At 53.3% G+C, this 21220-nt stretch overlaps 1 protein-coding gene across 2 annotated transcripts in view; it reads right to left on the reverse strand.

The window, feature by feature from the left end:
- Positions 1–21220, reverse strand: part of TSPOAP1 (TSPO associated protein 1) — a 155325-nt gene that overhangs the window by 30195 nt on the left and 103910 nt on the right. For both annotated transcript variants that reach the window (XM_067537720.1, XM_067537718.1), the window contains 7 exons: positions 15720–16265; positions 12260–12556; positions 11814–12002; positions 2204–3307; positions 1462–1588; positions 1116–1267; positions 761–929 (listed from right to left, as the gene is read on the reverse strand). In XM_067537720.1, the coding sequence (XP_067393821.1) occupies positions 761–929; positions 1116–1267; positions 1462–1588; positions 2204–3307; positions 11814–12002; positions 12260–12556; positions 15720–16265 (2584 nt within the window). The remainder of the gene's footprint in view (positions 1–760; positions 930–1115; positions 1268–1461; positions 1589–2203; positions 3308–11813; positions 12003–12259; positions 12557–15719; positions 16266–21220) is intronic.

A 21220-nucleotide genomic window follows, 5' to 3' on the forward strand; every position in this document is an offset into this window, starting at 1 on the left:
GCCAGGGGCCCCCGCGCCACAGCTGATCGGCATCTCCGTGCTCCAGTGTTGCTACTCGGCATTCATTTGGAAGCCACTCGGCGAGCCCAAGTCAGAGCAGCGTTGCTAATGGCAAAACTCGCCTCTCCTCTCCCCATTCTCGCCTTCCAGATTCTCTTTCCTCCGTTCTTCTCTCTCTCCTTTCCATCAAGCTCGCTCCTCACTGCTCCCCTCTCTGCCCTGCCTCCGTCTCTCTGCCCCCCACCCCCCACCTCCTTCCCCATCCACACACTGTGATCTCCTAAAGGTGGGGCCTCCCCCGCCCGTGGCCAGCCAGCTGCAGAGCCCAGCTAGTGAGGCTCCCGTGATGGCTGAAGCTGGGGCACGACGCTGCTCACTCCTGCTGCTCCCTGCCCCCAGGGACTGCGGCAAGGAGCAGCCTCGAGGGCTTCGTTCAAACCCCCCCGAGCCAGCACCTCCCCGTGTGCTGCTCCCCGGCACGTCCACACACAAGGCAGCCGGGGGAGGTGGCTTGCACCAGTGCCGCAGTTTGGAAGGGCAGGTTTTGAACTGAGACACGAGAGCACTCAGAGTATCAGGCCATGACTCTCAGCTCGCTATGCCAGGGCAGAGGGTCTGGTGCCCGGTACCCAGGCTGCGGTGGGCATGCAGCTGCAGTGCAATACATGACAGCAGCGCTGAGCGTCCTGCATGCCAAGGAAGAAGCACATTGTCCACACGCTAGCAGAACCCAAGTAGGGGCGGGAGGGAGGTACAGTACCTACGCTTTCCACTGGCGGGGCAGCACGCACGTCACCTTGCGTTAACAGCTCCAGCCTCAGTTCTTCGCTCTCCACCTGGACTTCAGACACCATGTTACAGGGAATGTACCCTGCCCTTCCGGCACATTCACCTCTGTAAAAACCATCAGCGTCTTTGTCGCCACACACCTAGCGAGGGGAAACAGCATCTGCATCAGTTCCCATCAGGGAGCGTGAGCCACGCCATGAAAGCAGGGTGCTCTGCAGTCCCAGCAGTGTAAGGCAGGTTCAACTGAGCGCTGCGTCCAAACCTCCCAGCCCCCTGTGGCAAGGACATGGCAGCTTATCAGCAGCCTCACCTAGCAATGTTCTTACCTTCAGAATCTGCCCCTCCTTAAACGGGAGCTCTTCCTCCGCTGCATCGGGGTTAGGTGACATAGAACTGGGGTCATAGTCAAAAAGGGCCACAAAAACCCTTGCTGCCTCGTCTTTAACAGCCGCCTCTGAGGCTGGGCTTTTCGCAGTGCCTGCAAAGAGGGAAATGATGTTAGCACCACGATCCGGGATCTCCCACCACCAAATCTGCATCTTTGCAGTTGGAAGTTCCTAGCTTCTCCGTCAACATTTCAAACCAGATCGGTCTCTCTCTATCCCTCTCTCTCCCCTGTACTACGCTCCTTTTCAGATGGAAAAGAGCCTCAAGAAATGCTGACAAGCTCACCTGAACTGGAGATAGAAGATTTCGAGACTCGGCTTCTTCTCAAGGTCTTGCTTCCTTTCCTGGTTGGAGTCTGCCACGCTGGTGAGCCAGGTAATTCCTGTAACCTCAGATCTTCATTACCAGAAGCCTGCAACAGGACCCACTGGAGAGTTACTAATGGCCATTCCCAGGGACCCAGCTCCACCCCTCACCAGCGACACTAAGCACGCCACAAGAAGCAATGCATTCAAATGCAATATTCCTCTCTTGGGACACTCCAGAGATGAGAATTGTGTGGGGCTGTGGAAAACTGAAACAAGTCAACACGGACAGGCATTTTTCCTGGAGCCCAGTAACAACTCCCTTGCTGATTACGAGGAGGGCTGGAAGGGCACTGCATGTAAAAGCAGAAATGACCTGGGATCGTCATTCATTGATTAGGAATTTTCACTAGGGTCCCAAGGTCTTTGCACTTGTCCTAGGGAGGAGGCCCCAGCGGAGAAAAGGAATACTGCATCCATGATGCTTAGCAGCAGCAACGACTCTTCTGACTTTCAGCGGGACAAGGATAAGCAGCGGATACAAGGAAAACCTCAGAGCAGCCCAGATCTACAAGCTCTTCCAGACATGCCCCTGGAGAGCCCGTTAGTCTTAGTACAGCACTAAACAAAGCAGCACGCAGGCAGGCTGGGGACAGGGGCAGGGGAGGAAACTACGGTCACTACAAGCTGCTTCAAAGCCAGAAGAGGACAAGTCACCGGACCCTTGTGTGCAACGCAGCACTGTCTATCCCCTTCCCAGGGCGCGCCAGCACCCTCCTCCCGCCAGCTAGACTCCAGTCTTGCTCCTCCGAGCTGCCTTCGCTCCTCAGTGTCTCCTCCTCCCGGCAGGGCAACGGTGGCTGGTGGCTTGGAGATCCAGTCCACTCCATGCCCTTCTCCTCCCCACACGCCTGCTTCTTCAGCGGGGTTCTCCCATCACAGTGGGCAGGCTCAGCCTGACTGGAGCAGTCACTCCACCCTTCGCAGTCAGACTGGCATCCCTCCACGCCGCCATCCGCCCATTCCCTGCTCCCAGGGCTGGGTGGGAAAGTCACATCCGGATCTTCCTCAGAGTCATATTCAAGACTGATCTCGAGGTTCCTCGTGCCAAAGCAGTGGCTTGTCGGTGCAGTGGGCTCTGCTAGGCCCAAAGGCATTAACTTTCGGTGGGATTTCCTAAAGGCGCCTGGTCTTGCCTGACCCTGGGTCTCTGACCCACCCCTGCCGCCAGCACTGCGTACTGCATTCAGCTTCTCCTGGAGGCTGTGAGCTCGGTACAAGCCGCCTCCTGGCAGGCTGCAGGTGCTCGGCAGGCGACTACAACGTTCTCTGACGTCGCTCCGTTTCTTCCTGCCCGCCTCAGGCAGATCAAGGGCTCTGTCGTGGGAATTACCCCCGGGCTTTTTGCCCGACTGTGGGCTTGTGCCTGCAGCGGGCTTCGTTCTGCCCTCCTGGTAACCCCAATCACAGCTCCCCCTTTTCTGAGTCCAGCTCAGCTCCAGACGGGCAGCGTCCTCTCTGTTCTCCTGGGGGGTAAGCGCCTCCTGCGGTCGAGTTTGGTAGGTGTCATTGTCAGCGGTTTTCGGAAATGCCTGATGGGCGCTAACGGGAAGGGGCTGGGATGGAAGTCTCTCCAGGAAGCAGTTTTGCGATTCTCTCTTTTCCACGTGAACACATTTTTCTTCCTCCTCCTCCTCCTCCTCTTCATCCTCTTCCTCTGTCACTTCAGGAATGCTAAATAACTTCTTGCTGCAGTTCTTCTGAAGTGGGAGCTCCAAAATCCTCTCTAGCACATCCTCATCGCTATCGGTGTCACAAAGATCCAGCTGCATTCCAGCCCCGAGACAAGGCACAAAGGGGACCAGCGGAGAAAGAAAGAGGAAATAAACATTAACAAAGAAAGAAATCTACAGATGCCCCCTCAGTGTTTGAAACAGGACAATCCATTGCCAGGACTAGGACGGCCCAGTATGGTGGAGAGGGGCTGCAGTCGGCAGAGAAGCAAGGGTAGGAAGTGACAGGCTAAAGAAAACAATGAGATGGCCTCGCAATGCAATAAGACAGCAAGAAGGGCCAATGGGTGCCAGATATGCACAGATGTGGCTGTGTCTGCAGCACCTTTGACCGCATCCTTGGGATGCCACAGAGGCAGTTAGAGCTGCAGGAGGGGAGTGGCTGGGCTTTCTCCAGGACTAGTCTGGGTACGCAAGGATCAGCACTTCACTCCATCCAGAGGGGAAGATCAGCCGGCTTCCTCACCCTGTATGCTGGCCCCTGCTGGGGGCACAAGGCCCCGGCTCCTCCCCACCACCTTTTCTGCACCCTTCCCCCTGCAGAGGACAGAAGGAAGCAATCCCTGTGCCTCCAGAGCAGGAGTTCAAGGGCTGCGGCTGTGAGAAACCCTCTGCCTCTGCAGCTCACAATACCAATAGCAGCTGATGTGTAAATGCAGCCGGCCTGCAAACCCCGGTGAGCGCACGCCACTTCCTGAGCCAGACGAGGCAACCACTTTCCTGACATTACACTGAAATGGAAATGCCAGATCTCACGGAGCTGGTTCCATTCGCAGGCGCATTCAAGGACATTCACCTTTACCTGGCTATGCAAACTGTTGCTAAGGGTGGCTTATGTCGTGCCTTTTACTCATTTAGTAAGAAAATACAACGGTCACACTGAGAACGAAGGGGTCATTTGCAAACAGTTTATAAAGGGCTACTCACTGGTTAACATATCCTATAAGCATGACACAGATAGGAGCAGTCTGTGGTGTAGGCGGGATAAACACCTCAACAGACGCTCCGTGTCAATCTGTTTGTAGCAAAACAGCCAGAGTCTTGCGGCACCTTAAAGACTAACAAATTTATTTGGGCACAAGCTTTCGTGGGCAGACACGACGAAGCATCCGACGAAGAGGGTTTCTGCCCACGAAAGCTTGTGCCCAAATACATTTGTTAGTCTTTAAGGTGTCACAGGACTCTGGCTGTTTTACCTCATTAGAAGGAGTTCTAGATGAGTACAAGCAATCTACTGACCGGCTGGACTCCACACCAACTGAGTCATCATTCATTAAACCATGCATTGATCACGTGCTAATCTCTGTAACCTATTTATAAATGTCCTCAGAAAGCGTGAGCAGGCTGGCCCCACACGGGGTCTTTGACACCAGCTTGACACCAGCTGGCAGCCATGGCTGTGTCAGGGGGAATCCTGCTGCCGCAAGCCACACGTGGCTGATTCGCTAAGAAGAGAGGCCGTGCCTGCACTTCCCCGAGGAACCTCACAGCTACCAGCTGTGTTGTGCAGCACCGGGCCTGGCTGTTGGCTGCCACAGCACATGGCTGCTACCTCACTGTCCCTTGGCTGAGGCTCACAGCTTGAGCCTCCAGCCAAACTCCAAACTCTCCCCCTGCGGCGTAAATAGAAGTCCCCAAATACACAAACCTAAAGTCCACAGTCCCTCCCCCATCCTATCTGCACCTTCACTCCTCAGCTCTTGGGGTATCCGTCCACCACCTGCAGGCAGCACTATCGACTCGCAGAGCTGAAGGCCAGAACAGACGATTAGATCATCTACTCTTCACTTCCTGTATATCACAGGCCAGTACCGCTCACCTGCCTAGCTTATTTCTAATCGGAATTTGTCTTGTATCAGCTTCCAGTAATTGGTTCTTGTTCTGCCTTTCTCCACTGGATTAAAGAGCCCTTTCACATCAGCGATTTTCTCTCCATGAAGGAACTGATACACTGTGACCCAGTCACCTCTCAATCTTCTTTCTGATAAAGTGAACAGACGGAGTTCTTTACATCTCTCACTGTAAGGCATTCCCCCAGCCCTCGAATTATTTTGTGGTTCTTTTCCACACCCACTCCAGGTTCTCAACATCCTTTTTAAAATGCAGACACCAGGACTGCACACACTATTTCAGTGCTGGTCTCAGCAATACCACACACCCCACCCCCCCGCTCCTGCTCACTATTCTCCTCTTTATACATCCTGGGTCCCATTAGCCCATTCCCACAGCATTGCACTGGGTGGTGAAGCACTGGGATGGGTTACCTAGGGAGGTGGTGGAATCTCCATCCATAGAAGTTTTCAAGGTGCGGCTTGACAAAGCCCTGGCTGGGATGGTTTAGCTGGAGTTGGTCCAGCTTTGAGCAGAAGGTTGGACTAGGTGACCTCCTGAGGTCCTTTCCAACTCTCATTTTCTATGATTCTATGATTTGCTTTAGTTACTAACGGTCTGGAAAGTACTTCATCATCATCGTGTGATACAAGCACATCATCTTGCTCCTTTCCAAAACCAGAATGCAAAATGTATTTAACTTCTGCTTTTTCTGCATTATTATTTACAATTTACCATCTCCATCTCATAGCGGACCTATATCATTGCTAGGATTTCTTTTGTGCCTAATATATTTTTAAAACTCCTTTTTATTGTCAGCCCTGTCAACCATGGATTTTTCCCTGATGTCTTTAGATTCCCTTATCAATTTTCTACTCTTCATAACTTCTAATTTATATTGATTTCGATCTCTTTCCTCTTTATTTCTACTGGTTATATGTTGCTTATTTATTTCTAATTGCTGCCTTCACTCTGCTACTGAACCAGGACATGCTTTTAGCCGAAGCTGTCATTTTTCTTGATTATGGAATTGTGGCTTTTTGGCCATCAAATAAACACTTCTTAAACAACTCCCCATTTCATTCATAATTTTCTATCTACATTTGTCCTCTGAATCAATTTCACTCAAAATTTCCCTCAGCTTTGGGAAATTAACTCTTCTGAAGCACCAGGTATGTATATTACTGATTGGGACTGTCCTGTTTACATATTGAATGTAATTAGTTCATGATTAATGGTCCCTAGGCAACCAGCAACTTTCAGTCCAGTGATTAATTTATCTTGATCTGACACAATGCAGTCAAAAACAAAATTATCTTGTGTTGGGTGCAAAACCTTTTGTTAGAAAAATTATCATCTATATGTTTTGAAACTCTGATGATGTTTTGTAACGAGCCTGATGGAGGTGTATTCTGTATTAGAGCACTAATGAGAGACAAGAACAATCTAGAGCTGAAGTTATGTTTTATCTCAATTAGTTGGGGGTAAAGTAGAAATCAGTTAAGTGTGGAATAATCACAAATAAATCAGAGTTAGCTGTTTTAGCAGGAACCACTGCTAAGGCTTACACTGTAAATTACTATATACTAGTACTATTCTCTACTGTATATTACTTACTGTCATCTTAATTCAACTCCCTTTATAGTAACAGTTTACATTTATGAAATAACAGGATTTTGAATTAGCAAATATAATGCATTAGAAATAGAGCTGCCAAGCAAATAAAAAAAATTAATCCCGATTGATCGTGCTATTAAACAATAACAGAATACTATTTATTTAAATATTTTTGGATGTTTTCTACACGTTCAAATATGATGATTTCAATTACAACAAAATACAACATGTACATTGGTAGTCTATTATTGTTTAACAGTGTGATTAAAACTGCGATTAATCGCGATTCATTTTTTTAATCAAGTTAACGCAAAACAAATTAATTGCTTGAGTTAATTGTGACTGACAGCCCTAACTAGACCATAAACCCCAGCATTTTACGTTTCCTTTTCAGTTTCTCAGTTTTTAGACTCTTTAAGCCCAGAATTTGGAGGAAAAGTTCTTAGGATGTTTCATTATAATCCTCTTGTGCAATCTTTGTTTATGGTCTTGAGTTCCAGCCTATATAAAGACGTATTCCTTGATGTGATATGGTGGCTTCTTGATGGAACAATTATCCCTCGGCTCCTTTCTGACTTACAGTCCCTTTGCTGACAATTTCTCTATTCCTGTCATTCCACCTTGTATACCTTAAGATGCTGTCCAGATGTTCTGTTTTACACTCACTATTTTCTTACTTTTGCTACAACTGACTTTCTCCTTATTTCTTAAGTCTGTTTCTTTTTTATTACAGCTTATTTCCTTCACATTTCATTCTTCTTTATTTTTCTCACAGTTTTCTAACCATGTTTTTCTAATAATTTCTTAGATTGCTTAGAGACTCTTTAGCTATTTTTTCTCTTGCTTACCTGTACTGTTCTTCCTTTAATTTCTCCTCTTTTCCCCTTAGACCAGGGTCTTTCCTCTTTCTAGGTGCTGTCCCCCTAGGGTTCCTACTCTCTCTTTCTTTCCTGTCTGTCCTGCATTGGGCTTTCTCCCTTTCAGCTCCATTCCCGGTGCCCCGACAACAACGCAGCTCAGCCACTGGGGTCCCTATCTGCTGGCTCCCCACTTCTTTTCTGATGCCAGTTGCTGTCTTGCTTGCTACTGGCCTGTCTCTCCCAACGCTGGGCAGCCTCCTTCCAGACTCCACCAGCCATTTCCACCACTGCCTGGTTGGCCCGCTCGCAGCAGCGCTCCAGAGGGGAAGCTGCCGCCTGATCTCTCCTGCTGTTCCCCCCCCCCCCACACACACCCCCCCCCCCCCCCCCACACACACACACACACACACACACACACACACACACACACACAAAAAATCCCATGCTCCAGCTCCACTTCGACTACCCCAGAATCCTGGCTCCCCACCCCCCCCCCTCCCGGCACCCCACCCCACCCCAAAGCAGCTGTTTCAGGCTCTCTTTAAAAAACCCGTTCTCAACCCCATGAGGCTGCTTCTGAGCAGCCAACTTGTAGGGCTCCCATTGCTCTTCCAGTACAATGGGGCACTGCAGGGTTTAACTGGAAAGTTTAACATTAACAGCGAACATCCCTTTCCTTCTCTACTGGGGCCCTGAGACCAGCCGCACAGATGTCCCCTGTGCTGCCCCCAGCCAAAGCTTCCAAAGACTGTGCTAAAATCCTTCACCAAAAGGAAGAAAGCTGGGAAAGGTATTTCATAGATCCATAGTTTTTAAGGCCAAAAGGGACCCCTGTGATCATCGGGTCCGACCGCCCGCATGCCGCAGACCACAGCCTTCCCTCCATTAATGGTTGCTCCAAGTCCAATTGCTGTGCTTGCGCTACAGCAAAGCAATTAGAAAAACATGCAGTCGGGATTTAAAACTCTCCAGTGCTGGAGACCCCCCTAACCCACGGGACGTTGTTCCCGGAGTTAATTACTCTCACTAGTCAGAATCTGTGCTGTATTTCCCATCTGAATTTGCTTAGCTTCAGCTTCCAGCCACTGGATCGTTACACCTTTCTCTGCTAGACTGCAGAGTCCTTTACTTCCACAGTTCTGCTCCCCATGTAGGCATGCACAGACTGGGATCCAATCACCCCTTCACCGTCTCTTTGATAAGCTAAATAGATCGAGCTCCTTGCGATCACTACTTCAGTTTTTCAACAACACCTTTATTCACATGTGGACACCAGAACTGGACTCAGGGTTCAGCAGAGGTCACATCAGTGCCAGATACAGAGGTAAAATAACCTGCCTACTTCTAAGAGCTAGTCCCGTTTATACGTCCAAGCGCCGCATTCGCTCTTTTGAGCAGAGCTGCACTGGGAGCTCATGGAGAGCTGACAATGTCCCTGCTTCCCAGTATAGATAGAGTTCCTCACCCTGTACGTATGGCCGACCTTCTGTGTCCTTAGATGTGTGACTTTACAACTGGCCATATTGATACACACACTGAGTGCGTGACCCCAGTTTACCAAGTGACCCAGATCACCTTCGTTATTTACCACTGCCCCATCTTTGTGTCATCTGCAAACTTTACCAGTGATGATTTTATGTTTTCTTCCAGCTCACTGATAAAATGTTACGTAGCACAGGGCCAAGAACCGATCCGTGCAGGACCCCACTACAAACACACCCTGCTATGAGAATTCCCAATTTCGTTACAGTTTGAGACCTGTCAGTTAGCCAGTTTTTAATCCATTGAGTAAGTACCATGTTGATTTTGTATCGTTCTAGTTTCTTAATGAAAATACCAAGCAGAGCTTTCTAAAGACAGCAACACTTCGAGGGCCAGTTCATACATTATGCAGGTTCTGAAAGAGCAGAAATAAATCGCTTTGCTTCACAAATTACCTGGAAGTGGCACAAGCCCTGTTCAGCAGTAGGATCCTTGTTCCCCTGCATGGGGCTGGCAGACTGCTGCGGTGAGCGAAGCCCCAGGAGTACCCTCCTAGGCCAGCCCACTGTCGCCAGCTGCTGTGCCGCTCCTGGTCCCAACCGCTCTGCCCTGCACTTCCCACCTCGCCACCAATATCCCTCCTGAGCAAGAGGAAAAGAGCAGCTGCGGACGTACCAGCAGAAGATTCACCACATTGCCCTCTGCTGAGCTGTTCTGACTCAGCAGCTGCATCACGGCAGCAATGCAAGCTGCCAGTCATATTTCCCCGGATTAGAAACTCAAATGGCTTCAGGCACTGAGGCCAAGGAGCGTTTTCTGCAAGTCGTCCCAACTTGCTTGAAGATCCCGTGTGTGCACAACTCTCATTGTACCCCTGTGTGTCTATTCATTGCAGCAATCACTACGCATGCGGGCAAATCCCATTTTTCAGACACACACAATCCTAACACCGGCCCCTGCTGGGTGCTTTACTTCAGTGCAGTCCTCAATTACAGCGTCACGTGCTGCTTCTCATACCATGTGCGTGAACTTCGCTGGCATAGGAGAGTTTAACCGCACACACTACGCCATCATTTCTCAACCTGTGGTGCGCGCACCCCTGGGGGTACGGAAGAGACAGACAGAGGGTACGCAGCGAAAAACCCAGTGAAGGGAGGCAGGTGGCAGTCGCCACTTCTGGGGAAGCCAGGCGGCAACCGCCCGCTTCCTGCCTGGTCCCAGCTCCCAGCGGGAAGTAGATGACAATCGCCCCAGTCCTGGGAAGCTGGGCGGCAGCCGCCGGCTTGGGTGGCAGCTGCTGGCTTTTCGGAAAGCCGGGCGGCAGGCACCTGTGTCCCACCCAGTCCCAGCTCCCAGCTGGGAACCCAGTGGCAGCCTCCTGCACCCTGTGAGCTGGGCTTGCAGCTGGGTGTCTGCCACCTGAGCCCCAGCTCTGAGCCGAGGGACAGCCTCCCGCGCCTGGGCTTGAAGACAGGCAACAACCGCCTGCCCACAACCCTGGGGCCCAGCCTGTGCAGAAGCCTCCTCCGCCCCAGCTCGGAGCAGGTGGCAGTCGCCCACCTCCTGGATTGGCAGCCAGGCGGCAGCCGTATACAACTTGCCCAGGTGGCAGCTCCCCTCCCTGGCTCAAAGCCCGGTGCCCAGAAAGCCAGGCAGAGAGCCCAGCGGCTTGCCCAGTCCTGGAGCCGAGCTCAACCGGCAGGCTCACTTGTCAATTTCACTGCTCCAGCTGAGAAGTGAAATTGACAACTAGGACAGCCCCAGATTTTACAGTATACAAATCTTAAGAGGGGCCCACACAGTGTGATTTGCCCCAGGCCTGCACCCCCCTAGGGACAGCCATGGGGAGCGCTGATGCCCACTCTGGTGGGCTGCTAGTGCCTGCTCAGACCTCACAAGTTCCCGCCTGTGTGAGGAGAACAGCACGTGACCCCGCCATCAGGCCATAGTGACTGGCTGGCGCTGACCTTTGCTCCTATATGGAGGAAGGGGAGGAGGAAGGAGGGAGAAACAGCCGGGGTTTTGTGATCTGCCACAGCCACACAGCACTGCAGAACTCAGAACTCTCCGGCTGTACGAGAAATAGTCGTCCAGTGGTAAAGGGCAAAAAGACTGTGTTTCTCAGAGTGGAACATTGAGTGCTGGTATTTATGAAAATGTTCAGAAGTTAGGGGGTACTTGCTACGTAAAAGGTTGAGAAACACTGCTCTATGCCCCGCACTGCAGACATCTATTCCTGTGCTTCGCTTTAGGCCCAGAAGAAGTCTAACAGTGTTTGCAGGATCGGAGCCTTAATGCCACCTTCGTATTAGTTTTGTCTGGGCTCTATAAATATGGGAACCTTTTATTTTTACACAAATGTGCGTGGTAATATACTGAGCTCTTATTTATACATTAGGGGTCAAATCCTGGCCCCAATGAAGTCTCTGGGAGTTTTGCCATTGCTTTCAATGGGGACACAATTTCAGCCTATAGTGTTACTTTTGCAATACATTTTGTGCTGCTCCAGCTGAATGAAACGTGTTTGAACTACTTACCCGTTTGACTCCAGAGTTCATTTCTCACACCCCTCCCTTCCCTCCTACACCAAACGTGTATTCCAGCTAGCGGGAGAGGACACATACCTGTAAGACGGGGAGCTGTGAGTGCAGGAGATTAGCAAAGAGCTGCTGAGAGCCTCTGGGCTCAGTGAGATGTAATGTAACGATTCCACTGCAGCTCCCCAGTACGGTGACATTGCTGGAAGTTACCTTTCCCCCGTTTTCTCCACTGCAGTACGCCCTCGGATCCCATGGCTTCTCTCCCTGCATCTCTGCACATAGCTCCTGCTCCTCCTCCTCCTCCTCCTCCTCCAAAATATCGGACAGCTCAGAGCTGCGGCTGTGCTCAGCGAGCAGGTTCAGCTGCCGTTTTCCTGCTTCTGACATTTTCTCTTCCTGCTATTGAAAAGAAAAACCTCTGAGCCAGGCGCCCCAGGTACAGAGCTGCACATCACCGCCCGCCTCACGGTAGCAAGCTTCAGTATGGCAGGAGACAAGAGAGCAGAATGGAGATGGAGAGCAACTCATGTGGGCAAACTAAACCTTTCCGAGGGCTAGTGTGTGTGGGCGAGAACTGCACAGGACTGAACATGCAGCTCTGGGGGGTCAAAGCCAATAGCTCCTTGGGACAGAAATTCTCCCGGGCTCACACAAACCTCTCTTTTGACTTTGGGCCCCATCCCCGAAGCGTCTCCGTAGGAGATTTCTTTCATCGGTTTCTTTGCAGGGGACACTCTTAGGAATTCCTGAGCACAGCTTCCATTCGTGTCTGAGGCTCTGCGACGGTCCACGCCCAGCTCAGCCTGAGGCTCTGGGCTCAAGCACTGCTCCTTTGCCGTCCTCTCTCTGCCAGTGTTTGACTCTTCCGACTGCTCCTCCACAAAGCGTGCGTGGCTGGGCTCCCCGGGCATCGCCATGGTACTGCCCTCGAGCTCGGAGTCTGTGAGCTCCTCCTGGAAAAGGAACTGCTGTGGTCAGGAAGCTGACGCTTCATGGCATTTGCTGCATGATTATTTCTCAGCCCCAGGCCCTGGATCGCACATTTCCTGACTCAGCGTCGTTACAGAACCAGAACCAGTCTCAGGGACAAAGGCCAGTGCAACCATCGGGGGCGGGGGAGAGACTCAGAGACCCCGGCCCGGCCGTAAGGGTGGGTCACCCAAGTGGCAGCCCTGCGGCAGCGCAGAGGTGCACGCTGCTGGCTGGCAGAGGAGCCCCGCAAACTCACAGAGCTGACGCGTGGCGGGAGGGCCAGATCTCTCCCTGCCTCCTGCAGTGATGATGCACAGATGCTTCTTGCCCCCCGGCGTTCCCCCGCACCCCATCAGGGGCTGTGTGCGGGGAGCGAGGAGCAACGCCAGGGCTCCCTGCATCCAGGTCCCTTTCCCCACCTGGGCTGTGCTGCTGCTCTCTGCCCTCCCCTTACGCAGCTGCGGTGGGGAAAGCTGCTGGCGTTGCTCCTGGCTGCCTGCTTACAGCCCCCAATGGGGGCACAGAGGAGCAGTGTTCAACAGGGGCAGCAAGCAGCAACGCCAGCTGCTCCATGCATCCAGGTCAGTTTCCCCGCATGGGCGCAGGAGGGGAGGGCAGAGGTTAGGGGGTGCAGGGGACCCAGTGCAGAGGTTGGGGCAATGGAGGGTGCTGGGGTTAGGAGGTGCAGGGGGGTTCAGGGGTTAGGGTGAAGGGTCACAGTGCAGGGGTTAGGGGCGGAGGGGGTGCAGAGTTAGAAGCCCAGGAGGGGAGTGAAGGGGCTAGGGGAGAAGGGGGTTCGGGGGACTTGGGAAGTAGGTGGTGTGGGGGGCTAGGAGAGAAGAGGCACAGGGGAGCTAGGACAGAAGGGAACATAGGGGTGTTGGGGGAGAAGGGGGCACAGGAAGCTAGAGGAGAAGGGAGCATGGGGGGCTAGAGGAGAAGGGGCGTGTGGGGCTGAGGGAGAAGGGGCGTGTGGGGCTGGGGGATACAGGAGCCCAGGGGGGCTGGGGGAGACGGGGTTATTCATGACTGTCCCGGTCGTGGATTTACAAACCCTTTCCGAGGTGCGGCTCAGGCTGGAAGCCGAATCTCCCGCTCCCTGGGCTTGGTGGCGACCATCTCTCGGCTTCTCTGCACTAGCCCAGGATGGGGCTGCCTGGCTTCTCCGCTCCGACTCTGCCCTTGGAGCAGGCAGAAGGCACGGCAAGGCTGGCACTGCCGCGCCCCGTTCTGCACCGCTGCTGGTGGCACTGCTCACAGCCGGGCGCCCAGCCGCCGCTCTCCGGCCGCCAGACCCTGCTACCTTTGTGCTGAGCTTGCCAGGCCTCAGCCCTGGCACCTTCCAACACAAATTAAGCATCGGGGGGAGGCAGCAGGGTTGGGCTGTCTGCGGGGCCGAGGGTGATGGGGATGGGGAGCTCACAGGGGCCAGGGGAGCCAAAGCATGAATTCACCCAGGGTGCCATTTTCCCTGGGACCGGCCCTGCCGAGACCCTGCGGCTTCCCACGTTTCAGGGGGTTTTGGTGCTGCCGCGCGTCTGGCAGGAATCATGACCCGTCTGTGCCAGCTCCAGCACAGGCAGGGATTTGGGAGGCTTCCCCTGCACAGACCCCACTCTGTCAAGGCAATGCACCCCCATCCTGACCTGCAGCAAAACCTAGGCTCCCCACACAGCTCGGCCCTGCCTGCAGCCCCCACCCACCCCGCTCCCCTCACTTCCAATCCTCTCGCGCAAACCAGAGGGCGACTAACGCCGGGCTGGATCGGTGGGTGTGAAACGTCCATTCAGGGCTGGGATGAAGCAAGCCCGGATAAACCCCCGAGCGCTGGTGGCATGTCAGCGCAGGAGCGCCCTGCTCGGTGCGGCCCCTTTCTGCCTGGCCCGGGAAATGCCCCCTGCTGCAGGTGGGTCTGCGGCACGTTCCCTCTACCTGTCTGCTGCTGGGGCAGGCGTTCTGCTGGAGGTGACCTCGCCAGCGCGAGTGACTGGCGGTGCCTGCTGCCGGAGGAAGGCCAACGAAGGCAGAAAGCAGACTGGGCGCAGGGCAGAGAAGAAACTGGGACCTGTAAGGAGGCTAGTATTTCCTCGGGCCCCACTGGGGAAGCTGCTAGCGACACCTCAGCCAGAGGAGCGCAGCCTGCACTAACGCTGCCGTCAGTCTCAAGGAGAAGCCTGAAGAGTTGTCTGAAGGGTCAAGGCCACATGAGGCCAGGCTTCTCCTCCACAGCTGGGACGGGCACAACACAGGCCAACTGGCCTCATCTGCCCCAAGCCTGCTGCCTGAATTCCTCCCCGACCAGCAGCCCCCTCCCGCCGAGTGTCTGCACCCCGGAGCAGCTGATTATCATGCCTTGATCAGACCTGGCCCCCGTGGCCTGTCTACACTGGGACTGCGGCATGTGGCGCCATCCCTGAGCTTTGATCTGGTTAGCTCGAGTCACAACGGCCGTGACGCCGCGGCAGCGCGGGCAGCAGCGAGGGCTGTAGAAGCCCGCCAGGACCTTGGCATGTGGACTCAAGCAGCCAGCCCATGTGTCTGCACCTTCACTGCTCCTGTGACTGGATCTAGCTAGAGCGAAGCTGTGCTGCACTCACCCCTCTGACTGCAGCGTAGACAGCCCCCAGCCCAGACTTCAGACTGCCTAGTGCCTTGGGAACCCATTGCATCGGTTCCTCCTGCTCGGCTACCTCCCCTGCAGATGTTTCGCTGGCTGCCTCTGTCCCCTCTCCTGCCCGCCCAGCGCCCAGCACCGCTGGGTGCAGAAGAAGCGACGGCTGGACGGTGAATATCGTACAAACACCATCAGCACCTACAATAACGATAATGATCCCGCCGCCTTTTCCCTCGTCCACATATTCCTGCCTCTTGCCTCCTTGGGCAGCTCCCTGATCTGCTAGTGCTGAGCAGTGAGGGTCACCTGTCCTCTCACCAAAGCAGGGCCTGTCCTCTCCTATTCTTCTGCCAGCGGGTGTTGACCCCACACTTTCAAAGACAGGGCGTCACTGGACCAGGAGAACCTGCACCATGCCATTTCCCTGCCAATTCTTTCAGCTCCCCATAAAGGGCTCAGTTTCCTTCCCTTCCCTTCCCAGTGTCTTGGAATTCATGACACTTTTCACACCAGGATTCCCAGGCACTCACCGTCCCCTGCGCCTGGATCTCTTCAGCAGGACCCCTCAACGCTGCTGCCCTCAAAGGAGCGGGTTCTCCGCCCACTCCTGCAGGCTGCGGAGGGACAGTCACACGGTGCTCGTCTCTTGCGGTGTCTGAAACGGGTGATGAGCTGCCCACCACTTGCACCGAGGAAGCACCGGGAGAGGACAGGCGCAGGCGTGGGGAGATGGGCCCTGAGCCGTCGGATCTGGGGGTGGTGCGGACAGTGGATTTGGCAGCTGAACTGTCAGTGGAGTAGTTCTGAGCAGGGAAGAGCGGAGCTGTGCACTGTGTGACGGGCGTTCGCTTGGGAAGAGAGCCCCTGGCTTCCCCACAGAGCGGTTCGGCCTGTGTCAGTGAAGCATGTCTAGACGCTTTCAGCAAGGCTGAAGGAATTTGGGCGGGCACTGAATCCGCTGATTCGCCGTACAGAGACATAGTTCTCACAGAGACCTCCCGACACACGCGGAGCACCTGCAGCTGGGCCAGCTCCACCAGGACGCTCCCAGCCGTTGGAGACGTAACTTCCATCACCTGCAACAGAGAACGAGGAAGAGTCTCTTGCTTGTGCACAGGTAACAGCTTCCAGTAGCATCACCAGCCTCCAACCCTACTGTCCTTTTCCGATTTGTCACAACTCCTGGCATTTGGGGGTAGCAAGAAACTGCAGCTCTCCAGCCCTTCTGCAGACGGAGCTGAGGTAAGCCACAGCAGAGAGAGAACAGAGAATAAACCACCCCAGCCAGGACCCAACTCTCCAATTGTGACTGCAGCCCCCAAAGGACTCCTTGGGCTGCCCCCAGGACAAAGGGCAAGTTCCAAAGACGGGGGAAGGAGGTAAATGGCTGTGGGAAGCCCTTGCTGGCAAAACCAGAACTGGAAATATACTCTGTTAAAAGCAGCAATGAGGGTCAATGAGCCCTCTCCAATTAGAGCACCTCCATGTGGCGTTGGCTGTTGAGGTTTTCTCTTGTGCCCAGATTTGGCTGCAGGAGAAATGCGGATGTTTCACGAGCTATAACCGTATCTTCCCTTTCTCCAGCCCCTCCCTCCGGCTGCCTCCTTAGAACCAAATGTTCACTCTGCTTGTTCCCAGATGCTGGCATCATTCCCAACCAAGCCAGACGCCTCCCTCCCCTCAAGCCCTGACACCGTCCTCCAGGCTCCTTGCTTTAGCCTGCGGAAAGGAAGAGATTTTCCACTGCAAACAGCATGGCTTCTTTCCTGTCCCGGTTTGTGCTGTGCCATTGCACGCTCGCTGTTTCACACCCAGTCTACACCTACACCGCAAAGGAAGACTCGGGGGGTGCATGCTGCGGGGCTGGAATAGCAGCGTGGTCCTTTGGGCTCTGGCTGGAGCCTGGGCTCTGAAACCTAGCGAGGGGAGAGCCTGGGCTCCGGCCCGATCTGAATGCCTACACGGCTGGTTTTTGCCCTTTACAGCGAGCCAGGTAAGCAGGGCTCTGAGATGCGCTGTCTCAGCGTGAATGATGTGGGGTGGCTGCGTTTTCCTGAGCCCAGGGCTACAGTAGGCTGTGGGTCAGGTTCAGCTTGTCACATTCCAAGGGATCCCTTGCAAGTGCCAGCAGTGCCGTGTGCAGCATTCAGTCCCCACTCTGCTGCCTGCTCCTTCACCAGGGCTGGAAACACGCGTCTCACACCTACTAGCCCAAGAACTTTCCCAAGTGCCTAAGTGACCTGGGTGCTGGAGGGCCAGGGTTCCAAAGGGACTTAGGCGCCTAACGATGCAGCCAAGCGCTTAGTGGAATTTTCAGAAGAGTTTACATGGGTTTGGCGCCTAACTTGCAATCAATGGGAATTAGGAGCCTAACCTGCTTAAGTGCTTTGCCTAGGTGCCGAACTGCATCTTTAGATGCCTAAACCTCTTTGGAAATCCAGCCCTGAGCCGTCTCTGGAAACGCCACTTCTCCATGACAGTCAATTTTCACAAGTGACTTGGGCGATGAAGTTACCTGGAGCCAGATCCCCAAGGAATGCAGACACCTCTCTGCCTCTTTAGGCACCTGACTCCACCCATCAGCTGTCTCTGACATCCTCAAAAGCGCTGCTCAGCTGCTCCCTATCCCTGTGGGCACCTACGTACCCTCGGCGGCTCCATTCGCCGGTCGGCATGCACAAAGCTGCCGAAGCGCTGACGCCCCTCAGCCAGTGAGCTCCTTGCAGTCCTTGCTCAAGCTGAAGCCCCAGTAGACCCTAAGCGGGATTTTCAAACTACACCACCCCGCCCATGTCACTGGAGGGGTCTCATTGAGGAGTCTTGCTCAGAGCATGCATTGGACTTCAGCCAACAGACAACCTGGGTCGAGCAGGCCGAGAATTGTTCATGCGTGTGAGTGTGTGAGTCTCAGCTGAGTGGCTAGGGCACTTACCACAATGAGGGACAACTTCTACAGGAGAAAGCAAGAGACCCACCCAGAATAAGCAGGTGGTCGGGGCACCCGCCAGCTATGTGGAGAACTCAGTTCTGGTCCTCGTTCCAGTGAATACTTATTTATACAAACTGGAGCAACTTCAACAAGTGAAACGGAGAGCTCCTTGCCCTCGAAGGCCCACCAGCCCCCGTAACATACGAGCCCTGGATTAAAGTCTGTGCTCCACATCAGGCAGAGCAGCAATTTAAAACCAAGTTTCTCAAGTCTCAGGTGAGTGTCCGGGCAATTGGCTACTAAGTGGTAAGCTTCTCTCTGGCTTGTAATGAAAAGGGTCTGGGTTTGTTTGACTCCCTCAGGGAACTGCTGGGCAGGATCCCCTGGGAGGTTAATCTGAGGGGAAGGAGTCCAGGAGAGCTGGCTGTGTTTTAAAGAAACCTTACGGAGGGCACAGGAACGAACTTCAGTGAGCTTAAACACAAAAAGGAAGCTTACAAGAAGTGGAAGCTTGGTCAGATGACCAGGGAGGATTGTGAAGATACTGCTCGAGCATGCAGGGGTGAAATCAGGAAGGTCAAAGTACAACTGGCACTGCAGATAGCAAGGGACGTGACACATGTTAGCAACAAGAAGAAGGTCAGGGAAAGTGTGGGCCCCTCACTGAATGGGAGAGGCAACCTAGTGACAGGTGATGTGGAAAAAGATGAAGTACTCAATGCTTTTTTTTGCCTCTGTCTTTATAGACAGGGTGAGCTCCCAGACCACTGCACTGGGCAGCACAGAATGGGGAGGAGGTGAGCAGCCCTCAGTGCTGAAAGAACAGGTTCAGGACTATTTAGAAAGGCTGGACATGCACAAGTCCATGGGGCCGGATGCAATGCACCCGAGGGTGCTGAGGGAGTTGGCTGATGTGACTGCAGAGCCATTGGCCATTAACTTTGAGAACTTGTGGCAATTGGGGGAGGTCCCTGATGATTGGAAAAACGCAAATCTAGCGCCCATCTTCAAAAAAGGGAAGGAGGATCTGGGGAGCTACAGATCAGTCAGCCTCACCTCAGTCCCCGGAAAAATCATGGAGCAAGTCTTCAAGGAATCTATTTTAAGGCACTTGGAGGAGAGGAAGGTGATCGGGAACAGTCACATGGATTCATGCCTGACCAACCTGATTGCCTTCTGTGAAGAGGTGACTGGCTCTGTGGATGTGGGGAAAGCGATGGACGTGATATACCTTGACTTTAGCAAAGCTTTCGATACAGTCTCCCACAGTATTCTTATCAGCAAGTTAAAGAAGTATGGGTTGGATGAATGGGCTATAAAATGGATAGAGAACTGGCAAGATCATCAGGCTCAACGGGTAGTGATCAATGGCTCCATGTCTAGCTGGCAACCGGTCACAAGCGGAGTGCCCCAGGATCAGTGCTGGGTCCGGTTTTGTTCGACATCTTCATTAATGATCTGGAGGATGGGGTGGATTGCCCCTCAGCAAATCCACAGATGACACTAAGCTGGGGGGAATGGTAGATACCCTGGAGGGCAGGGATAGGATACAGAGTGACCTAGACAAATTGGAGGATTGGGCCAAAAGAAATCTGATGAGGTTCAACAAGGACAAGTGCAGAGTCCTGCACTTAGAACAGAAGAATCCCATGCACAGCTACAGACTGGGGACCAATGGGCTAGGCAGCAGTTCTGCAGAAAAGGACCTGGGACTTATAGTGGATAAAAAGCTGGATAAGAGTTAACCGTGTGCCCTGGTTGCCAAGAAGGCTAATAGCATATTGGCCTGCATTAGTAGGAGCATTGCCAGCAGATGGAGGGAAGTGATTATTCCCCTCTATTCAGCATTGGTGAGGCCACATCTGGAGTATTGTGTCCAGTTTTGGGGCCCCCACTACAAAAAGGATGTGGGCAAACTGGAGAGAGTCCAGTGGAGGGCAACAAAAATGATTAGGGGGCTGGAGCACAGGACTTATGAGGAGAGGCTGAGGGAACTAGGCTTGTTTAGTCTGCAGAAGAGAAGAATGAGGGGGGATTTGATAGCAGCCTTTAACTACCTGAAAGGGGGTTCCAGGGAGGATGGAGCTAGGCTGGTGTCAATGGTAGTAGATGACAGAACAAGGAGCAATGGTCTCAAGTTGCAGTGGGGGAGGTCTAGGTTGGATATTAGGAAAACCTTTTTCCCTAGGAGGGTGGTGAAGCACTGGAATGGGTTACCTAGGGAGGTGGTGGAATCTCCATCCTTAGCGGTTTTTAAGGCCTGGCTTGACATAGCCCTGGCTGGGATGGTTTAGTTGGGGCTGGTCCTGCTTTGAACAGGGGGTTGGACTAGATACCTCCTGAGGTCCCTTCCTACCCTAATCTGCTATGATTCTTCTGCAAGAGTATGGGCGGACCAGCCGAGGTGCCTAACTCCAGGATAAGATTCACTGCTGAGAATCCTGAGTGGAGAGATTCATCTCTCTCTAGCCCAACAGCCAGATGCCTACAGGCCCTCATCAACGGTAGTTAGCGTAGGCTTTGCTGGAGCCACAGGCTTAACTAGCAGTGTGAACCAAAGGCTGCAAACCAGAGCAGGCCTGGCCTTGGCAGAATAGCGACATACTGAGTGTCCGCTAACCAATAAGCGCATTGCTGACCAGAGAGGATGGTACAAAAACAAGTAACCATGTGAATGCACTTCTAAGAGATGGTACAAGAACACATCAGCCCCTCGTAAGATAAGGAGGGATGACAGGATAATGGATGAGGATGTCCCGGTCCCAGCAAAAAGGGGGAAAAGGTGATCCCGTAGGGAGATCTATCTTCTAAACTACTATCTAATATTAACTACTAACTTAAAACGATAACTATTTACAGGTAAAGCATGGAAGACCACTAAGAGGGGAACATTTGCAAAGCAAGAGTAACCAGCGTTCCGGCAACCGTCATGGGCGGTAAGAAGGAACTGAAGGGGCAGTGGGTTGGCAGGGCCCTATATAGGGTGCCATGGAGGTGCAACTCCAGGGAGCTCCAGAGCCGACCCTACGGATACTACTAGGAGAAAACCTTCCAGCAACCGTGCATGCGGCACACGCACACCTGATTGGAATGGACATGAGC

This window comes from Emydura macquarii, unplaced genomic scaffold (assembly GCF_026122565.2).
Source record: "Emydura macquarii macquarii isolate MOO-44397 ecotype Brisbane River unplaced genomic scaffold, CSIRO-AGI_Emac_v2 contig_450, whole genome shotgun sequence".
Classification (NCBI taxonomy): domain Eukaryota; kingdom Metazoa; phylum Chordata; order Testudines; family Chelidae; genus Emydura; species Emydura macquarii.